The sequence below is a fragment of the Taudactylus pleione genome, unplaced genomic scaffold (assembly GCF_031769625.1).
Source record: "Taudactylus pleione unplaced genomic scaffold, aTauple2 ptg002751l, whole genome shotgun sequence".
NCBI lineage: Eukaryota > Metazoa > Chordata > Amphibia > Anura > Myobatrachidae > Taudactylus > Taudactylus pleione.
The window spans coordinates 1497186-1516506 of record NW_028287126.1 but is presented as its reverse complement, the minus strand read 5'-3'; the positions used below and the strand labels follow the sequence as shown (position 1 = coordinate 1516506).

Here is a 19321-nt window from a genome sequence, read left to right as displayed (position 1 = left end):
TGTAATCCCTAAGATGTGTAGCTTCCACTGTGTGCTGCCTCGATGATGAATTTATTATACATTCTGCTTAGTCCAGTATCGCGCTGCCCAAATGCTGCGATTATGTGGTCTCCAAACAACACACCCGTACTCTGATTGTCGGATCATCATAATAATAATTATTTTCGGACATGTTGGTCACCGCAAATAAGAGGACCAGACTACCTACTCATCCCATATGGTGGGTGACCTATACAGTGGTTTTAGGTCACATTAAGGGAAAATCTCAGCCCCATCACCACCACCAATGTATCACTGAATCCTGATGTGTCCTCTCTGCTTACTAAACCAGTAACAATAGCGAGGCTTCATTATCCATACATCCCTGTTACAGGTAGCACCGCACCACCCCGTTCTCTACAATGCGCATTGCGAGACCCCCTGGATAGTGACAAAATCGGGGTGCAGACACTTTGTCAGCTGGGTGTGTGATCTCTGCGCCGTAATAATGTCGTCTTCTCATACACCCCCCAATATCTATCCCGGTGGACTTGTGTGTTCTTATTACTCGAGAGTAGTGTGTTTCTCATTATAAGGCAGCTCAGTCCCGGCCCCCTAGAGGGTAATTATCCCCCACACACGTGTGTGGTTTCTCCTCTGTGTATACACATTACTGCAATTCCTTGGTAATATGGAACCAGTAACCCTTAGATCACTGCAGGAAATATTCACATATCACATAGGAAGGTTTCAGGGATTAGAGAGATTTTGGCTAAAGGGAAGAGAAGGGGGGAAAACGTTTAGCATTGTCATATTATATATTGTGCTCATACGGTGTGACCCATTGTAAGTAATGAGAATTTTCAGATAGATCTCTGACGCGATGACATCACATCTTGGGTCGGCGGTCACCGACCCAAGATACTGGCACTCCGGGTGCCAGTATCTCCCGGAAAACAAAGTCGGGAGACTGGCTTGGCCCTGCCAGTGATATGTTAGGGCGGCGGTAACATACTGGGCACAACGTCTCAAGGGAGCAATGTATCAAGTACCTGATCTCTTTTCTTTTTGAAATGAAGCCCATCCTCGGTACGTACCCGAGGCGTACTTGGCTGTTGTCCCCACCCAGGGCGCACTTGCTCACTGTGTCGTTCTCTCTCCATCATCCAGGTCCGTTCAGACGTTTGCAGACAAATCTAAACAGGAAGCTTTGAAGATTGACTTAGTGGAGGCTCTGAAGAAAAAGCAGCAAAGTTAGATGATGTCCCCCCCTACCCCCTTTTCATTTTTTCAGTCCCTGTCGGTCATGCCCCCTACCCCCCCTTTTTTTTTTTTTTTTTACGGTTCGTTAAGTCCGTCTGCATCACGTACATAGCCCATAGCCATTCAACGCAGCCCGCTCCTATTAAATAAAGCTGTCTGAATCTTTCACAGTCTGGGGGGGGGGGGGTCTTTTACTCCATCACCCACCCCCCTGCCCTCGCCTCACTTTTTTTGTGCTAACCCCTTCCCCTCCTGAGTCCCTGCCTGGCCCCTGTGTTACCTTCTATACTGCACATACTGATTAACCCCCACCGCGCCAGCATCGGCGGCCTCCTGTTGGAGAATAGATGGGTCCTTAATTGGAAGAAAAGACTTGATATTTTGATCACCGGATCCCTCTGACTCTTTTGCCCGTTTTTTATTTTTATTTTTTTTTTGGTGAACGTCTGGGAATGCTTAGGGTATTTTTTTTTTTCTTTTTTTTGTTTTGTTATATATATATTTTTTTGTAAAGCTTTAAGTCTTCTATATGAGCCTTCCTGTACTAACAATAAAATGGTTCTAAATATCTGGCTGGGCTGTCTGCTCCCTTAATGGCTGAGCACCGTCATCCAGTCAGAGTCCCTGCTCGTCAGTCGCTCACGTACCAGTGATCTGGGCGCTGCCGACAAGCAAAACGCCTAAGATGTCGTCCTTCCTAAAGCACCTTTTTGTGTATATTAGAAGCTGACAGCACACACAGGATTGGCTGCTGGTGGTTAGTCTGTCTGCCCTTATTCATTTATAGGGGACAACAAACTTCTACAACATCCAAGAGCGTGGAAACAAACAGAACATAAAGCCGAGGTGGGAAATGGGCAAAACGGCCGTACAATCTAGTGTTGGCACTGTTATAGAATAAGCCCCATGCAATCTGTAAGTTGTATTATAGTTGCGCTGGAGATTTTCTGTAGGTGGCATGCAAGACGGTCTGTACAGATCTCGTATAGCCCATGCGATCTCTGTAATGGCCGCTGCTGTACCGATAGTGAGGACTTGTGGGATCTATAGATTACCTGGAGTGTTCAGGGACGTTGCAGTACTAAGAGGCACGTTTATAAAACGAGTGTTCTCCAAGGCAGCACATTGCTCTGATCTTCTAACCAGTGCTAGGAAAGAGGACTAACTTTACCGCCACTGTTTCCCTGCGCCCCAATTACAATAAACACCCCCCAATGTCAAATGGTTCATCGTCACTTGTATCACGATCGTGGTGTTTGCTCCTGTGTGTTCCACACTGACCAAGGATCACACCATCAGTCCTCAACATGAGTCCACCAATCTGCTGGTGGTCAATACGTACTGGTGCTACACCCCGTCACACGTAGTGGGTCTCATGGGGGGGGAAGACAGGGGTCAGGGGATGTAGAATGAGACGTACGGAGATGGACTGGGGGAATGTAGTCAGGTTGCTAACCATTACAGTGTAGAAAGGCAAATGGTCTACATCAGGCCTGGCCAACCTGTGGCTCTCCAGCTGTTGTGAAACTACAAGTCCCAGCATGCCTTGCCAGAGTTTCAGCATTCCCGAATAGCAAAACTGTGGCAAGGCATGCTGGGACTTGTAGTTTCATAACAGCTGGAGAGCCACAGGTTGGCCAGGCCTGGTCTACATCTTCATTTCTACATTGTTGACTTTTCATATGTTGACATTTTAACTAACGATATGTAGACAGTCAATAGACATTTTAGGGTTAGGCTTAAAATTGGGTGTTGACATTATGGTGTCTACATAATGATTGGAAGCATTTTAAATTCTGAGAAAACAACCAGACCCCCAAAGGGTGGGAGGTTTATGGAGGATGACATCTAGCTGGACATCAGGGTACAGGTTTGGTGTAAAAGATTTGCTGGAGTTTATATAAAACCTTCTGGCTAAATCTGCCTAAGTGCACAACAAGCACATCCTGCGTCTTCTAGCTGTAGGAACTGAGTTGTGGTGGAACGTGTGGCGTCTTCTAGCTGTAGGAACTGAGTTGTGGTGGAACGTGTGGCGTCTAGCTGTGGGAACTGAGTTGTGGTGGAACGCGTGGCGTCTTCTAGCTGTAGGAACTGAGTTGTGGTGGAACGCGTGGCGTCTAGCTGTGGGAACTGAGTTGTGGTGGAACGCGTGGCGTCTTCTAGCTGTGGGAACTGAGTTGTTGTGGAAAGCGTGGCGTCTTCTAGCTGTAGGAACTGAGTTGTGGGGGAACGCGTGGCGTCTAGCTGTTGGAACTGAATTGTGGTGGAACGTGTGGCGTCTTCTAGCTGTAGAAACTGAGTTGTGGTGGAACGTGTGGCGTCTTCTAGCTGTAGGAACTGAGTTGTGGTGGAACGTGTGGCGTCTTCTAGCTGTAGGAACTGAGTTGTGGTGGAATGTGTGGGGTGGAATATCATTTATTTGTAGGGACGTACATTCATAGTGACCCAAATGTCTAATTGCCTATCTCGAATGAGTGGTGTTCCCATGTGGGGATAATTACAGACCAGCATATTTTATTTATTCCTCTAATGCTGCGTCTCCTCATCTCGGTTTCGTAGAATGTAAGTTGTATAAGTGAGGGACTGCAATCAAACGGATGGAGAACAAAGGACCTAATAATAACATAACTAATCCGGGATTGGTAGCAAATTGTAACTAAAAATCCACACAAACAGGGCGGAGTCCTGCCTAGCAAAGCGATAAGTCGTGTTCCCTACAGACCAGCCGATACATGGGTCCGATAGTACCTGACCCCCTAGTATACCCTGCATTGGATCTGTTACTAACCTAATTATGGCACGATCTCCAGGCTTTGCCAATCTTGCTGGAATAATAACTTTAAAACTGAATAATAAAGTAAAAAAAATAAATCGGTGGTCTGTCCCTATAATATCCTTAGATACACATATAAGGTTTCTCAGTGTATCCTTATTCATGTAAACTAGACACATTTCAGGGTCATGTTCTGAGATTGTTCAAACTATCCAAAGTTAAAGTACATACAGTAGATTTAAGTTGTAAACTAATATATATATATATATATATATAATGTGTGTGTATATATATACTGTACCCCCCCCCCCCCCAATATAGTCCCACTTGCGAGCCTTCTCAGATCAACATATTGTGCAAATGTGAGTTTCTGGTCATGAAGAGGTTACAGAAATAGTGTTTGCTGTTTTAAAACGCAGAGTGATGTTAGAAAGGTTTCCTTTCATCTACTGTGTGTTTCAGCCCTGGACAAGCTGTGTTTCTACAAGAGCCTTCCACAGCAGTCAGTCTCCCCTGGATGGAGCTGCTGGAGGGAACCCTGTTGGCTAACCAGACATAACCTAGGCAGCCGTGAGGTGCAGCAGTGGTTGAGCACCAATGGTTTTTACCCCTGTGAAAAGCAACAAGAGACTGAGGCTAAGGAACGGAAAGTACAGGGATAACTGCTGCAGCTCCAACTTAATACATTTGAAAATTATAAATATTAAATGTCAATTTCTGTACAAAATAGACGACAGCCAAGTCTTAAAACTTTGGCCGGTTTAGCTGCAAGTTTGAGGACGTTCTTTGTAATTGGAGTAAAATTTTCGCCATTTTTTTTTTGGCCAGTTATTTGCCGTCCCCTTGTGGTCATTCCAAGAACAACAAGTGAAGCAGTCCAGCTTCCAGCCGAGGAATGTGCCCTTCAAAGACATTCCAGACCTGTGTTTATGAGTGAAACAATGCTAGAGCCAAAGAAACCAGACACAGCTCACAGGTTGTTTTTTTTTCTCTTTAATAAAAGTCAGTCCCTTTAAATAAACAATGATAGCCCTCGTATAGAGAAGCACAAGTGGAATCTGATCAGTTTGTAGGTCCATAAATCCAAAAACTGATCTGCTGTAAGACGGACTGTGCACCTGCGTCCTGAAACTGGCTCTTTAATCTACAGAAACACACTCCAAGGAAAGATCATATTAACTTATGTGCACTCCTAGTATAGAGCAGCACAAGTGGCATCTGATCAGATTGCAGGTCAATAAAACACCACATGTCCCGTAAAGTGGCGGCTTTCCCTCTGTCTATTGTGCAAAACGGATCTGCTGTAAGGCAGACTGCGCACCTGCGTCCTGAAACAGGCTCTATAAACTACAGAAACACACTCATTATATTCCCTTGTTATGTGCACTTGGGGATCTGCTCCAACACAGGACCCCCTTTAACAATAGTTGCATGTAATCGTAAAATCTGTCTCAACACATTAAATTCTTTTTTTTTTCCCTTGTCTAAAATTCATGTTTAATTTAAAAATGTTCCTTGCCTATGACCGTGAAAGAGTTTAAAACATTTTTAAGACTACATGAAGGTCCATTAAGGTGATTAGAACATCACAATGTGGCCAGGCGGTCCCAGCAGGAACGAGGTATTGTCCTCTGAATGTTCGGTCCCGGAAAGGGACATCGTAGGACGAAACTGGGGATAGAACTTGCGATGCCGATTGTCAGGCGTCAGAGGAGCTCTTGGGTGAATGATGCAGGAGAGGCTGCCTTTCTCCTGTAGCACAAACGCTCGAACGGTTCACGTTGAACACAAAAAACTGGAAGATTATCTGTGCTGGAGTCAGGAAAAGTATTTCATAGTATCAGAAGGAACGTTTAAGCTGGTGCCAGGGTAATAAGTGGGGGGATTGGTTACTGACATTGCTACTGAAGGTCCGTTATTCAGATCCTGTCACATGACAGCAGCCGTTTGAAATCCGCTGTTGAAAACTCAGAAACAGTCAAGAGTAACTATTTTAATGGGATGCCGTGGTCATAATCCCGACAGGGTTAGGATACAGACACCTGCCGGTAAGTATCCTAACCGGTGGCCGCTCCAGAGTCCAAAATTCAAATAGGGAGCCACACCAACTGCCATTGAGTCCCAGCCAGTGATGTTTGGCTGCATTTGGGGTGGCAGTTGGTTCCCCTATTTGAATTTTGGATTGCGCTGCAGCCCCACTTCTGGAGCCACCACTGGTCCTAACCCCCCCCCCCATAAACTTAACCACCCCCTTTAGTGCCTAACTAACCGCACTGCTTACCATCGGGATTCTGGCTCCAGCATTCCAACGAGCCGGGATAATAACTTCATCCCATTTTAAACTATGCAGCATCATTATTGAGTGGAGTTACCCTTTATGATGTCTGAGGACAGGAAACCTTTAACTGGATTCCAACATCACTGCACTTTTCCAATGTCTTAGTACACCTCCCACGCCTAGCAATTTATAGGGTTCCATTTAGCGGAGCCCTAAGCATTCTCATTACAGCACTGCTGGGCGTTTTATTAAGGCTTGTAGGACAGATAACGCTGTCACCAAACTGCTATATGGGGGTTAAGCTATGGCACAGGTTCTCAAACTCAGTCCTCAGGACCCCAAACAGTGCATGTTTTCCATGTTTCCTTGCAGAATAACAGGTGAAATAATTATCTCCATCTGTGGATCTTTTAAAATGTATCAGTGAGTAATGACTACACCTGTGCACCTGGGTGACCTGTGTGGGGTCCTGAGGGCCGAGTTTGAGAACCACTGAGCTATGGAAATAGAACTTAAGCCTCAATAAAAGCTCTGTGGGAGGCTTTCACAGGCCTAGCGCTTATTCATTTATCTGTGACGGAAATAAGGAATTAGAAACAAAAAAAATGGGAGCTGCTCATTCAATCTGGTAGTACTTTTCAGGTGCATGAAAGGGAAGGGTCATACCAAGTGGAAACATGGGGGGTTTTAACCCCCTATTGTTTCTCAGCACAATGAATTATACTAGCAACAACATATGAACACTATGGTTATAGAATCAGAGATATTGGTTGCATGCATTTGCAAATCTATGGGAAGCTGCTAGGCCACGTCACAGCTTCTCTGTCACTAGCAGTCCCTAACACTAAGTGGTTCACGTCCGGGGCGCAGTGCACCCCAAAAAAAGTTTAGCCCAGGACCCCCCCCCAGGGCATCACGAAAATGGAAAAAAGAGTGACAGTGCAGTGTAAAGTATAGATGTGTGCACTGTTACTCTTTATCCATTTTCAAGTGATGCCCTGGGGGGGTCCTGCACTCCGGACGTGAACCACTTAGTGTTAGGGACAGAGAAGCCGTGACGAGGCCTAGCAGCTTCCCATGTATTTGCAAATGCATGCAACCAATATCTCTGATTTCTATAACCATATAGTCTGCATATGTTGTTGCAGGTATAATTCAGTGTGCTGAGGAACAATAGGGGGGTTAAAACCCCCCTCTCTTTTGTACTTGGAAATGAGGAATTGTACTTGAGCCAGCAAGACTTCTCAAACAAGGCCAGTAGGGCCCAATCCTAGTTTTTATTTTTAGCCCTTAACATGGCACAGCAGGCCGATCAGTCAATGAACTAACACTGTAAAACACAGTACCAACATACAGAGAGAGCAAAGGATACAATGAAATCCAAAGTCATAACTCCCAGGCTCCCAAACAGCCACGGCAGGTGATGCTCTATGTAGTTGGCTTCTGACTGCCCCCGGTCCGGGTGCTTCAGGAGAACGCTAAGGCCGTAGGTCAGGTTGCCCAATATGACCAGACAAAAGAGGGACAAAGCCAGACCTTCCGTGGATCTCCTCCTGAACTGCCAAAGCCAAACGGAGAGTGTCAATGTATATAACGGCCCCTAATGCGGCTCACGTAGGCGTCACGCACACAGAAACAGCGCCCCCTACATACACGGACAGTGCACTTACATTAGTGACGATCTGAGGGAGTCTGGAGGTGAGGTAGAACAAGGAGGACACCGAACCAATCACTATTCCAATAATTTCCTTGGTGGAGAAGGGCTGAAAGATGCACAGGACAGAAGGTAAGCACCAATGGAAATCGCCGCTAGCAACAGAGCAATCTGGTTTTGTTTTGAAAATATGCAATAATTTAGTTACAGAAATGGGATTTCAATCAGATGTATCTATAGAAGATAACGTTGCAGCAGGACGGCGCAGCACAAGAAGTTTGACACAACTCCCTTTGTGGCGGCACCCCTGTCATACTTCAGAGATTTGCTATAAAAATGATTAGAATAAAACAAAGAAGATATTTGTAACGTAAACATCTTTGTTTATTGTAATAATTTTTACAGTTAACACTCACCAGCTTTGTGGAGCTCCCTGGGACTGCAGGGAGACTAGGGATGAGGCAGCAACAGCTCAGCCTCTTCTGTATAATCAGATACTGCATGCAGAGCTGGGGGCGGGGCCTCACCACAGGCAGTAAGATGCACAGAAAGAGGGCTAATAGAGGCATGCCTCTGAGTATGGGGAATGTGCCTTGAGCACTGATGGACACCTTGGATGTGTCATGTGACCAGGAAGTGCACTGCAGTCTTTAGAGATCGGAACTCAATCAGCAGTAGCTAGATATGACAGTGATGCAGGTAGGAGAGTGTAATGAGGGGAGAGTTATAGAGTAGGGGGTGAGACAGACTCCCAGCACTCAGGCCCATCTCCGTGCGTGCCTCCCCAGCCATTGACCTCACCGCCCATCACTGCTTCTAACCCTAGTATTACGCCACTATATATGGCAAGATGGCGTCTTTCTCATTGCGGCCATCACCTGTCATACAACATGTTTTAATACTTTTCTTTGATGCAAAGATTTGCATTGAATAAACAGATTTTCAAAGTACAAATGACCATCTTATTTAACAAATGTTTTTATGGGTATTTTTATATTGTTTCCTTGATAAAGATCTATTTATTTATTTGTTAAATGGATGCGATTAAAAAAAAATGTTCACGATTATTATGCTGCCCATCCACTAGGCGATTAAACCTAGCGATGGAGCGATAACGATGGTCGTTATCGCTCCAGCGCTTGGTAATCGCCCACAAATCGGGCAGCAAAAGGTTAAAAACCACCAGCGATGCGCGCGCCCGCTGGTCATTTTTAACATCAATCATCGCCCGAACATGATGGTCAACCTGACGACCGCCGTCAGGTTGCCATGTTCGGGGATGATTAATCTGCATACACTGAACGTCTGAACGTCACCCCGCGGGAGACGACGGTGTCGTAATTGTGCCATCGTCTCCCGCATCGTTAAGTGGATGGGCAGCTTAAGTCATACTATAAACTTCATGTTTTTACATTTTGTTGGTAGAAATAACACATGTAACTCAATGAATTTCACGCTCATATTTTAATAATACATTTTGGAATTCTTCACGGAGATGCGCGTGTCAATGTGAAATCCACAAGGGTATTTAAAATGACTAGATTTGTAAATACGATGTGTGCAATTCGGCAGTGCCGATGGTTCCACGGTTCAGCAATAGGGAAGGGATGGAGTAAAGCAGAACTGGGACACCCCTCCCCCCTCCAAATAGCGCAAATAAATAAGAGTCCTGGGAAGTAAATGGGGTTTGACCTCGTTTTGTTTTTACCTGTGACGAATGCTGTAAAAAGGCGCAGAGAAACAGGCGCCATGAGTGCGATTTATACACAATTGGATACTACCATATTACATGGTGTATAGATACTAGGGGGTAAATTTACTAAGAATCGAGATTGGTAGAGTTTAAGGGGTTTTTTTATCTCGATTTGCATCACTGAATCTCGGGTGACTTTTCCAGTTTTTCATCTCTCAAATTTAGATTTACATGTAGCAGCCGCTCATTGGCTGGGACCCAAGTAGAACCAGCCAATGAGCGGCCGCTGATTGGCTAGCGGCCCTTGAGAAATAACAGATGATTTTGCTCATCAGTCGTTTCGCGGGGTGTTCGGGTACGTCGGTTTGTTGTTTTGACAAGACCCTGGATGATACGGAAAGCAGCGCCAGGATGTAGGCGAGGATAGGATCTTTTTTTGCAGGTTCTTCCACACAGATTTCGACATTGGAGAAGAGGACAGACCGGCAGTAACGGGTAAGTATGTGTGATTGAGGCATGTGTGTAATACATTTATACTATCTACGGCAGGGCTTGACAAATTTTTCTAAAACTTAGGAGCCAGGATGAAAGTATACGAGCCAGACCCCCCCCCCCCCCCCCCCCGGGAAGCATTACTGAGCACCTACGCCCCTGACAACCAACCCCCATAGCCACACCACTAACGGGATGCCCCAGTAGTAATCCCCCTTTGCAGGGCCCCCAGTAGTGGTTCCCTTGTGTAGTGCCCCCCCATATGCATTGCCCCCAGTAGTAGTCCCCCCCCTATGCAGTGACCCCCCCCATAGTGTCCCCAGTAGCGGCCACCCCCAATATGCAGTGCCCCCACAGTAGCGGCCACCCCCATCTATGCAGTGTCCCTACAGTAGCGGACACCCCCACCTCCTGCCGACGACCGCCGCTGTCCGCTCCTCCTGGCCGCTCTGCACTCCGCTCTGTCAACCTGCTGCGGGGTGAGCCGGAATGTGCAGCTCATGAGTGAGCTCCAGACGGCTCACTCTGTGAACGACGCAGCAGCCAATGAGAGTCTGACAGACTCATCGGCTGCTATAACAAACATACAGCTGCCGCTGGCGACTGTGTGTTTGTTATACTCTGTAGTGTGGACCGCGCGCGCTGCAGGGCCCGGGGGTTGCTGAAAACCTGGTCGCCAGGCAGCCAAATCTGGTCGCCATGGCGACCTGACCCCTGGGTTTTGTAGAGCCCTGATCTACGGTGTGTGTGTTGTGTCTTTATTTAACTATTTATTTTACAGTGGAGGTATGGGTGCCGGCCGCCTGCTGGCACTTGTAGTTCCACAAGTGCCAAAGGGCAGGCATGCTGGCACCTGTAGTTCCATTGTATAATACAATAGTTTACTTCTCTTTTACACTTTATTACCCCCCATACCCTCAGCCCATGGGTGCAGGGAAGAGTCCCGGGCTTCAGACCAAGCCTGGGGTTTCAGGAAAGAGGGGGGGCCCCTTCTTGTAGGGGTCCCCACCTCCCCGGCTTGGGGTGAGAATGCTTTGGCCCTGGAGACACGGTGATAGGGTCGCCTGGCTGTGGCATTACACCCCGGTCGGTTTGGGTTCGGTGCTGGTTTTAAATATAGGTGGACCCCTATGCAATTTTGTCACCCATATATTTAAAACCAGCACTGGCCCTGCAGCCTGGTGCTGGTTCCTAAATTACAGTGGAACCCTGCTCGTTTTGTTCCCCGTCATTTTTGGAACCAGGACTGGCTGTCAAGTCCGGGGCTGGTTATGCTTTTTAGTGGGGAACCTTCTTTTTTGTAAAAAAAAAAAAAAAAGTAACATACACAAATTACACTGATCTGTGTATGTTTCAGGCAAACACGCAGCTCTGGAGGTGAGTGTTTAAAACTTCAATTTGGCAGAGAGTTTGCCGTCATCTCACCCGAGATTGTCATCTCGAATCTTAGTAAATTTGCGAGCTGTATCTTTTAGGTGAAAGTACTTCCGAGTTTTCCCGATGGTGATAAGATTCGAGTTTGCTATCTCACCCAAGTTTTACGAGTAATGGAGCGTACACACGGTCAGATTTGTCAGACTTGTCAGATTTGTCAGATGAACGACTGAACGATTTGAACGATTTGACCAAAGTTTTGAACGATTTGAACGATTGAACGATTTTTGACTGCATTAAAATGAATGGAATCGTCCAAGTCTGACTGCAAACCCATCAGATGTCAGATATCGTTATCTGACAAACGGGAACGCGCATCGTTGATCGTCCATCGTTCAGGCATGTCAGATATGAACGATTTTCCTTCAGATATGAACGACTGAACGATTTTTAAATCGTTATCGTCCATATCTGAAGAAAAAATCTGATTGTGTGTATGCACCATTAGAGAGAACTCACTCACTCTCTCTCTCTCTCTCTCTAACTCACCCGACTTTGCCTTTAGTCAATTTACGAGATGAAAATTATTTCTAAACTCCCCAGAGATTGTCATCTCCATGAGACTCGATTCTTAGTAAATTTACACCCGAGGCTCGGAGGAGAGTTTTACAGCTTCCAGCGTCTTTCACCATCATTAATAAATTACTTCAGTTTGCTGAATGTGTTACAGCAACAGGAGACACGGCAGGTACTCGCCTCGCATTCCGAGCTGGCCGTGTACAGTAGTCGTCTTCCACCAACCAGACCGCCAGAGTCCAGCGGGACCAGTCCGGGGATCCTGAGCAGAGGCACCGCGGCCATGGAACCAAACAGAGCAAAGGTGCAGACTGCGTTTATACTGAGAGACGCTGTGAACGCAGGAAGGCGAGAGACTTCATACAAATAATAGAAGCACGGTCATCCCAATACCCACTAATCACCTGACTCAATACGAAACATCAGATTGCAACATTCACACAAGAATATATTAGATATAGTCCTTGAGGGGTATTTTACAGCATCAATCCCATGGGAACAAAATGTGTTTTTATTGTTTACACAAATAACTGACAGGACAAGAAGTAACCCCACCCCTCCCCTCCCCTCCCCTCCCCTCCCCTCCCCTCCCCTCCCCACCCCACCCCACCCCACCCCCACCCCACCCCACCCCACCCCACCCCACCCCACCCCACCCCACCCCACCCCACCCCACCCGCGGCATTTCCCTCCAGGGACACTGACATGGAGGAAAGATTATAAAGTTCTTAAGTATGGGACAGTGTCGCATGAATACCGTGGCAACCACAGTGACATGGCACATGATGTCTTGAGCAGAGTGGCATTGAAGCGCCTCTGAGCTCTCTGTGTGTATACTATAAAAACCTATGCTGAGCATCTGTGTCTGCGACCCTCAGTCATATGTGTCTGCCCTAAAGAGAGATTTTGAAAAGGAGATAACGATTTGTAGAAGGACATTACACGGTACTTAACTTGCTACTTAAAAAGAAAATGTGCCCATTCAGGCAGACACATTCTCCATTAGGGGGCAGTAGTGGGCATCCTATAGCAGGATTTGTGCAAAACCCCAGACCTCTCCGTTCGGCTAGATGAGAGATTGACTGTTACAGTATAATCCTAGTTGTAAGCAGCGTACATCTTTAATAAGATAATGCAGAAGTGGGTGATCTAGAATTCTTGCAGGAGACAGGAATGTTAAAGGCATGCCTATAATCAGATGGGACCTGTAGACGGCAGACCATCTCCCACATGTACAACTGCTATACTCACTGCTAGGCCCCTGGTTCCGATACTTATAGTAGAAATACAGTGACAGCATTAAGATGTCCGCCAGCACGTAGTAAACCGCTGTGTATGTCTGTGGAAGAGAGACAAGGGTGATAAGGGAGATTCTGTATAGTTCTCACACTACGGCGGAGCAGGGGGAGATGTGTCAAGCCTGCTATAAAGCACAGACGTTTCCCATAGCAACCAATCAGAATCTTGTTAGCATTTATCAAGTACATTCTATAAAATGCTAGATAGAAGCTGATTGGTTGGAGGCAACGTGTCCACTCTTTAAAAGGTTGATACATCTCCCCCCTATGACCAGAGCAGGGAGTCAGTGGAGATTTACCTGTATGGGGAGCTGGTTGGACAGGAATGCACCCACAAAATTACAGGAGTCCCCGGCTAACCATCCTAAGAGGAACCAGATAGACAGCGCCTTGTCCATGTTCCCCGTCTTACAGGAGCTGTAGAATTGTCTGAAAGGAGAGAGGACAAGATTGTGACCCAGCACAAGTTGTATAGTCATGTACAGTGCCCGGCAGTGACATATCGTCTCGTGCCCGTGGTATTACCGGACTGTCTTGTATTCATAACATGTTGTAATTACTCAATCATTAGCCGTTATGAATTGTACCTACACTCTGTTGGGTTTTGTCGTTTGCCCCATGTATGGAACTACATACAGTCTGTAGTGTCTTATAAATACAAGATAATAATAATCTCTCCCCAGCTGTAGTGACGGGACTCAGGCCTATCCCAACATGTATCCCCAGGACATCCAGGCAGCGATTCAGACATTACCTGGAGTACTCCTGGTAGGCTTTACTATATATATATATATATATATATATATATATATATATATTCTACTATATAAAAGTTAAAATTTGTCCTTCTGTCTTTCTATACAAATCCACAGTTTACAAGCCAGGATCGTGAAATTTTACATACGAGCGTATTAAAACACGACGGAGTCATCTTAAAAAATGTGAAATCGAAATTAATGACTTAATTTTTAATTAATTAAAAAACACAATTTTTCCTATACGCTCATTGTGGGGCCTCACGGCAGTGGCGGAAATTCACCCCAGACGCAAGTTATAATTTGGTGCCCCCGGTCACACCCGCTTACACTGTAATGCTGGATGTGTTACACTTACATAATCTGAGAAGCAGCGACACCAATGGTAGGGACAGGCTATAGATAGACAGAGACGACAGCTGATGGTCTGTCATGTAGCTCTCCACTAGTGTATGGTGACTTCTCAGGTGCCGGGAAGCGGTGCCATGTATTGGGTGGCTGCGACGGTACACTCCGGGTACATAGTTACAGCCCTAAGTGGGGTGAATACATTGTGGGTAATGGAGGAGGTGCCACTTCAGAGCTGGAGCCCGGCGGCAGCTGCCTCCATTGTCGCCCATAGCCCTGCCCCTGCCTCACGGCATATGGGTAGGGCCTCGGAGCGAGCGTTTTCTGTTGTCATGATCTTAATGTTTATTATCGGAGAGAGCTTTAGCAGGCTTTCCCAGCATTCCCAGCTCTCTGACTATACCAAATTACACAGCAACATTTACTTCTTTCTTCCAACGGTGTCAAAATGATGACTTTGCAAGGACCCTGCTGTACTGTGAGCTGCCAAAATATTACACATGGAATGCTTCCCGAAAAGTTTTTATGCGCAGAAAACAGGGAGTCGCTGTAGATGGTCATCCTGGTATCAGAGCAACAGAAGCTCTTGGCCGTGTTTACACTGTACATCCGACACATTTTGAATGCTTCCATCTCCGAAGTTTGCTTTACACCGTTACAGGTCCTACTTCCTTCCAAGACCTTAGGACTGTGGATGGGGAAATTTGTCACACTTTTCGTGAGGCCTGCCTAAGGAGAGGTTTGTTGGAGGAGGATGTGTAAACAAACATTCTTAAAATCCTGGGCAACGCCTGGTACTCCAGCTAGTGTATATATAATTTTAAGTTTCACCAAGCTGGATGGACAGTAGTGCCTGCGAGTAGCCGACCGGACGCTTGGAAATGACAGATGGTCTTTTTTGAAGCACAGATTATTCTCCATGTCAATGTTCCGTTACAAGTTACTGATCAGACTTGTAGACACCCGGTAATATCATATGAAAACTTCTATGACTAAAAACAATTATATGGACTGTTAAAATAAAGCCTAGGCCGAGTCTATGTACAGTATATGATAACTCTGCCTGGTTTTTAGGTGGTTAAAAAATAAGCATTATGCATCAGATTCAGTAATACCGAAAGTCTACAAATATAGGAGTTCCCAATACGAGATCAGCGAGCGACGGGGAGAACACACCAGCATTAGGTTCTGCTGCACCCCGTACTTCATTTACCCGCCCGCCACTGGTCTCAGGAACAGGGTGCTGCCCAGGGGCGTAACTAGGGATTTAAAAGCACCATAGCAAAAGTTAGTAAGGACCCCTATGTACCACCCTATGGTGGAAAATGTATATAACACATGTAACTTTGACAAGGAAGATGGGCCCCCCTCAGCTCAAAGCCACATAGCAGCTTCCCCCCATGCACCTATGGTAGTTACACCCATGTGACATGGAAGATGGGCCCCCCTTAGCTCAAAGCCACATAGCAGCTGCCCCCAATGCACCTATGGTAGTTACTATGTTGGATGTGATAATATTGGTCCAGGGTAGAATTCAATTAATTTACTTTCTTTTTTAGACACCTGTTTAGAGGATTTGATGGGACGAGAGGACACAGCGATAAAAAGAGAGGCTGGAGGAGGAGAAGAGAGGGAGATTGGGGCCTTAATGGGATCATGATGACAACTGAGTGCAAATAAATACACCGTCTCCTACATGAAGGTCTTTAACCAAAGATAGACCAGTCTATGACCATATCTACCGTCACTGCCAACCCCATCAGCACCCCACACCAGATATAGGCTGCCTACACAGTAAGGTTCACCCAAGACCTGCATGTTTATATTGGGAGCAAGGGTAATTTTCGAATTACTTCAGCAAACTTTAAGCGACGTTAATGAATATTTCTGTACGCCTTCCTGTAACTTCCCAATGGGATAAATTAAAGGTTGCACAGACTTAATGGACTCCAATGACTACTAAAATCTTGTCCCTGCAGGAATAACATATTCCCCTGACACTGAAGCCTGTACAGATGCTGACACGGGGCGGCGTAAGAGACGGGCGCTTCATGACTTCACGGGTCACTGTGTGCAATAGGGATCCCACAGATAACCAGCTCAGCACTATCTGTGTCCTAAGAACCATGACGTCAACACCATAGTCGCTGAGTCAGTGATGTCCTGGATGAGGAACCAAAATCTGCGGCTGTCCCGGATGCTGAGACAACTGGGGAAGTTCCAGTGACCTCAGAGCAATACTACCAAGTGCTAATGACTGGGTGACCTATATAATAAGGAACCAGCCCCAATATACTCACGGGAAGGAGGCGGCAACAAAGCACAGAATGGAGAACAGCCCCAGGCACACGCTGGCGAGGTCCCATGCGTCGGATGCACACTCGTTAAAGATGTTCCACACCCACTCCGTGCCATTCTGACAGTCTGAGAAGTTCTTTGGCGGGTACGGATTATCTAGGTGCCAGGAATACCATGACCACCCCATGCTGCCGGACTCTGCGCAGAACTGAAATCTACACAGACACATCTCCGTTAAAGCGAGAATTAGATTTACATACAGCATAAAAAATAAAAAAAATTAGAACTTTAAAAAAAAAAATATATATATTCAGTGAAAGACTGAACTGAGCCCTAATCACTATTTACACCCCACTCACCAGTATTGAGCCCCAACTGTGTGCTTATTTTCTCCGGTGTATCTGTTAACAAACCAGTTTAACATAAGTCGCAGGAAACCACCTATAGTCAGCGAGCCCTGTGACAACCTCATTTTCTTCACTACATGCATAGTAATAAGAGATAAACCCAGGACAAGTTATCAAGGTTCAAAGGCCAATCTAATAAATACTGCTGATATGCCCTCTCTGCCACGGAATCTCTGCTGCCACCTGGGGCCCGTGGTGCTAAGGCTCCATCCTATAACTTGTGTACAGGATATTAATACCCCCCCCCTGGTGTATTGGTAATAAGACAGATGCCTCTGACAGCCGCAGAGCAGCAATAAGGATGTGTTATATGACAGGAATGCTGTATGACACTAGCACACAGTGTTCCTCCCAATAGCTTAGGAATCCAATGGAGCTGACCAGTCCTGTTTACCTGGAATGAACTGAGCCCATACGCCAAGGGAAAAAACAAAGTAATTATATATGTGCTCTCTCTGTTATCGCCATGACAGTGTCCTCGCAGCTTTATACAGGCAGTTGGGAAAAGTCCCTCCGCAGTGACTGTGCGCTAAGTGTGTGACAGTCCAGAATTCAAATAGGGGAGGAGCCACACAGACTGCCAGCGAGTCCCGGCCGGCGATGTTTGGCAGCGTTTGGGGTGGCAGTTGTTGCGGCACCCATACTTTATAATACTTACCCCTCCGAAGTCTCACATCGGCTGGACCAACGGTACACAAAAATGCGTGGAAAATGGCCGCCACAGCCATTTTCCTGGCGGTATGCGCAGTAGGGAAATTGCCGGGAAAATAGCTGCCAGGCCATTTTCCCGGTGACCTGCACATGTGTAGTATACTCCGAGCACAGACTAGTGTACGGAGACTACTGCCGCTGTCAGTACGCTGGCTGTCGCCAGGGAGAGAGGAGGGGGGCCCCGGGCGGGGAATGCACACGGGCCCCCTCCTCACTTAATACGCCCCTGGCTCCACTATAACAATTTTGGATTGCGCTGAAGCCGCAGCTCTGGTCTGTCACACACTTAGCGCACAGTCACTGCGGAGGGACTTTTCCTAACTCCCTGTAGCTCTATGAGGTAGTTGTAGTCACATCTCTATATAGACAATCTAGCCCCAGATATCTGTGCAGCCCTGTAACACATCCCCTGTACAGAATACATTATATCACACAGTGACCCCAGACCCTGCCCTGAGCCCCAGCTCTCACCTGTGATGTGATGCAGTAAGTCCTCAGGGGATGAATATCTGCAGCTGCAGGTCCAGTAGCTCTGAAACACCCTATGATGGGCTAATATGTGTCCCTGTATGTGTGCTCCCTGCATCTGATCATGTATGACAGCTGTGTGTCTGAGCAGGTCATGTATGACTGCTATAAGCGTTCCCTGTGTACAAGCCCCCCTCCCCTGCACATGGCTATTTACATGCCCCCTCCATGTACACTGCAAGCTGCTTCCTGCTGTCTGTGACTAACAGAAAACAAGACTCACAGGTCACATGACCTGCCCCTGTCATGTGATTCCCATGTGTGATGTCATCGCTCAGGGTGTGGTGTTCTGCTGACTGCAGTACTTCCTGCTGTTACATTGTATCAGTGCTCTGATCTTACATTATTATTATAGTACATAGTATAGGGCATCTCTATACACAGTGACTGTACTGTATCCTGTATCTGCTGCTGCTGTTACATTATATCAGTGTTCTGATATTATTATTATTATTATTATTATTATTATTATTATTATTATTATAGTACATAGTATAGGGCATCTCTATACACAGTGACTGTACTGCATCCTGTATCTGCTGCTGCTGTTACATTGTATCAGTGCTCTGATCTTACATTATTATTATTATAGTACATAGTATGGGGCATCTCTATACACAGTGACTGTACTGTATCCTGTATCTGCTGCTGCTGTTACATTATATCAGTGTTCTGATATTATTATTATTATTATTATTATTATTATTATTATTATTATAGTACATAGTATAGGGCATCTCTATACACAGTGACTGTACTGCATCCTGTATCTGCTGCTGCTGTTACATTGTATCAGTGCTCTGATCTTACATTATTATTATAGTACATAGTATGGGGCATCTCTATACACAGTGACTGTACTGTATCCTGTATCTGCTGCTGCTGTTACATTAT

General features: G+C 46.1%; 2 protein-coding genes across 4 annotated transcripts in view; one reads left to right on the top strand and one right to left on the bottom strand.

Moving 5' to 3' along the window:
- The window catches only part of CAPZB (capping actin protein of muscle Z-line subunit beta), a 47794-nt gene extending 45984 nt beyond the window's left edge, over window positions 1-1810 (top strand). The window contains exon 9 of one of the 2 annotated variants that reach the window (XM_088466293.1): window positions 1150-1810. In XM_088466293.1, coding sequence (XP_088322419.1) covers window positions 1150-1237 — 88 coding nt within the window. In that variant the 3' untranslated portion in view covers window positions 1238-1810. The remainder of the gene's footprint in view (window positions 1-1149) is intronic. The other variant, XM_088466292.1, reaches the window with a different exon arrangement.
- A 2974-nt stretch (window positions 1811-4784) lies between these two features.
- Window positions 4785-18653, bottom strand: SLC66A1 (solute carrier family 66 member 1). Of its 2 annotated transcripts, XM_088466290.1 has the most exons (8): window positions 18371-18653; window positions 16784-16996; window positions 13680-13809; window positions 13334-13421; window positions 12263-12414; window positions 7964-8056; window positions 7666-7851; window positions 4785-5822 (listed from the first exon to the last, which is right to left on the bottom strand). In XM_088466290.1, exons 2-8 carry the CDS (start codon window positions 16966-16968, stop codon window positions 5715-5717), a joined length of 942 nt encoding a protein of 313 aa, XP_088322416.1. In that variant the 5' UTR covers window positions 16969-16996; window positions 18371-18653; the 3' UTR covers window positions 4785-5714. The 2 variants fall into 2 exon arrangements, with proteins under 2 accessions (XP_088322416.1, XP_088322417.1); XM_088466291.1 differs by lacking the exon at window positions 4785-5822 and having other exon boundaries at window positions 7683-7846.
- Window positions 18654-19321: the final 668 nt, after the last annotated feature.

Bases quoted from the DNA above. Each gene is read 5' to 3' on its own strand.
- SLC66A1 (XM_088466290.1), bottom strand. From the start codon at position 16,968: ATGGGGTGGTCATGGTATTCCTGGCACCTAGATAATCCGTACCCGCCA. The intron at 8,057-12,262 runs GCGAGTACCTGC...TGCATCTTTCAG, and splicing joins CGGCCAGCTCGGAATGCGAG to CCCTTCTCCACCAAGGAAAT. The intron at 7,852-7,963 runs GTAAGTGCACTG...TGGCTTTGGCAG, and splicing joins TCCCTCAGATCGTCACTAAT to TTCAGGAGGAGATCCACGGA.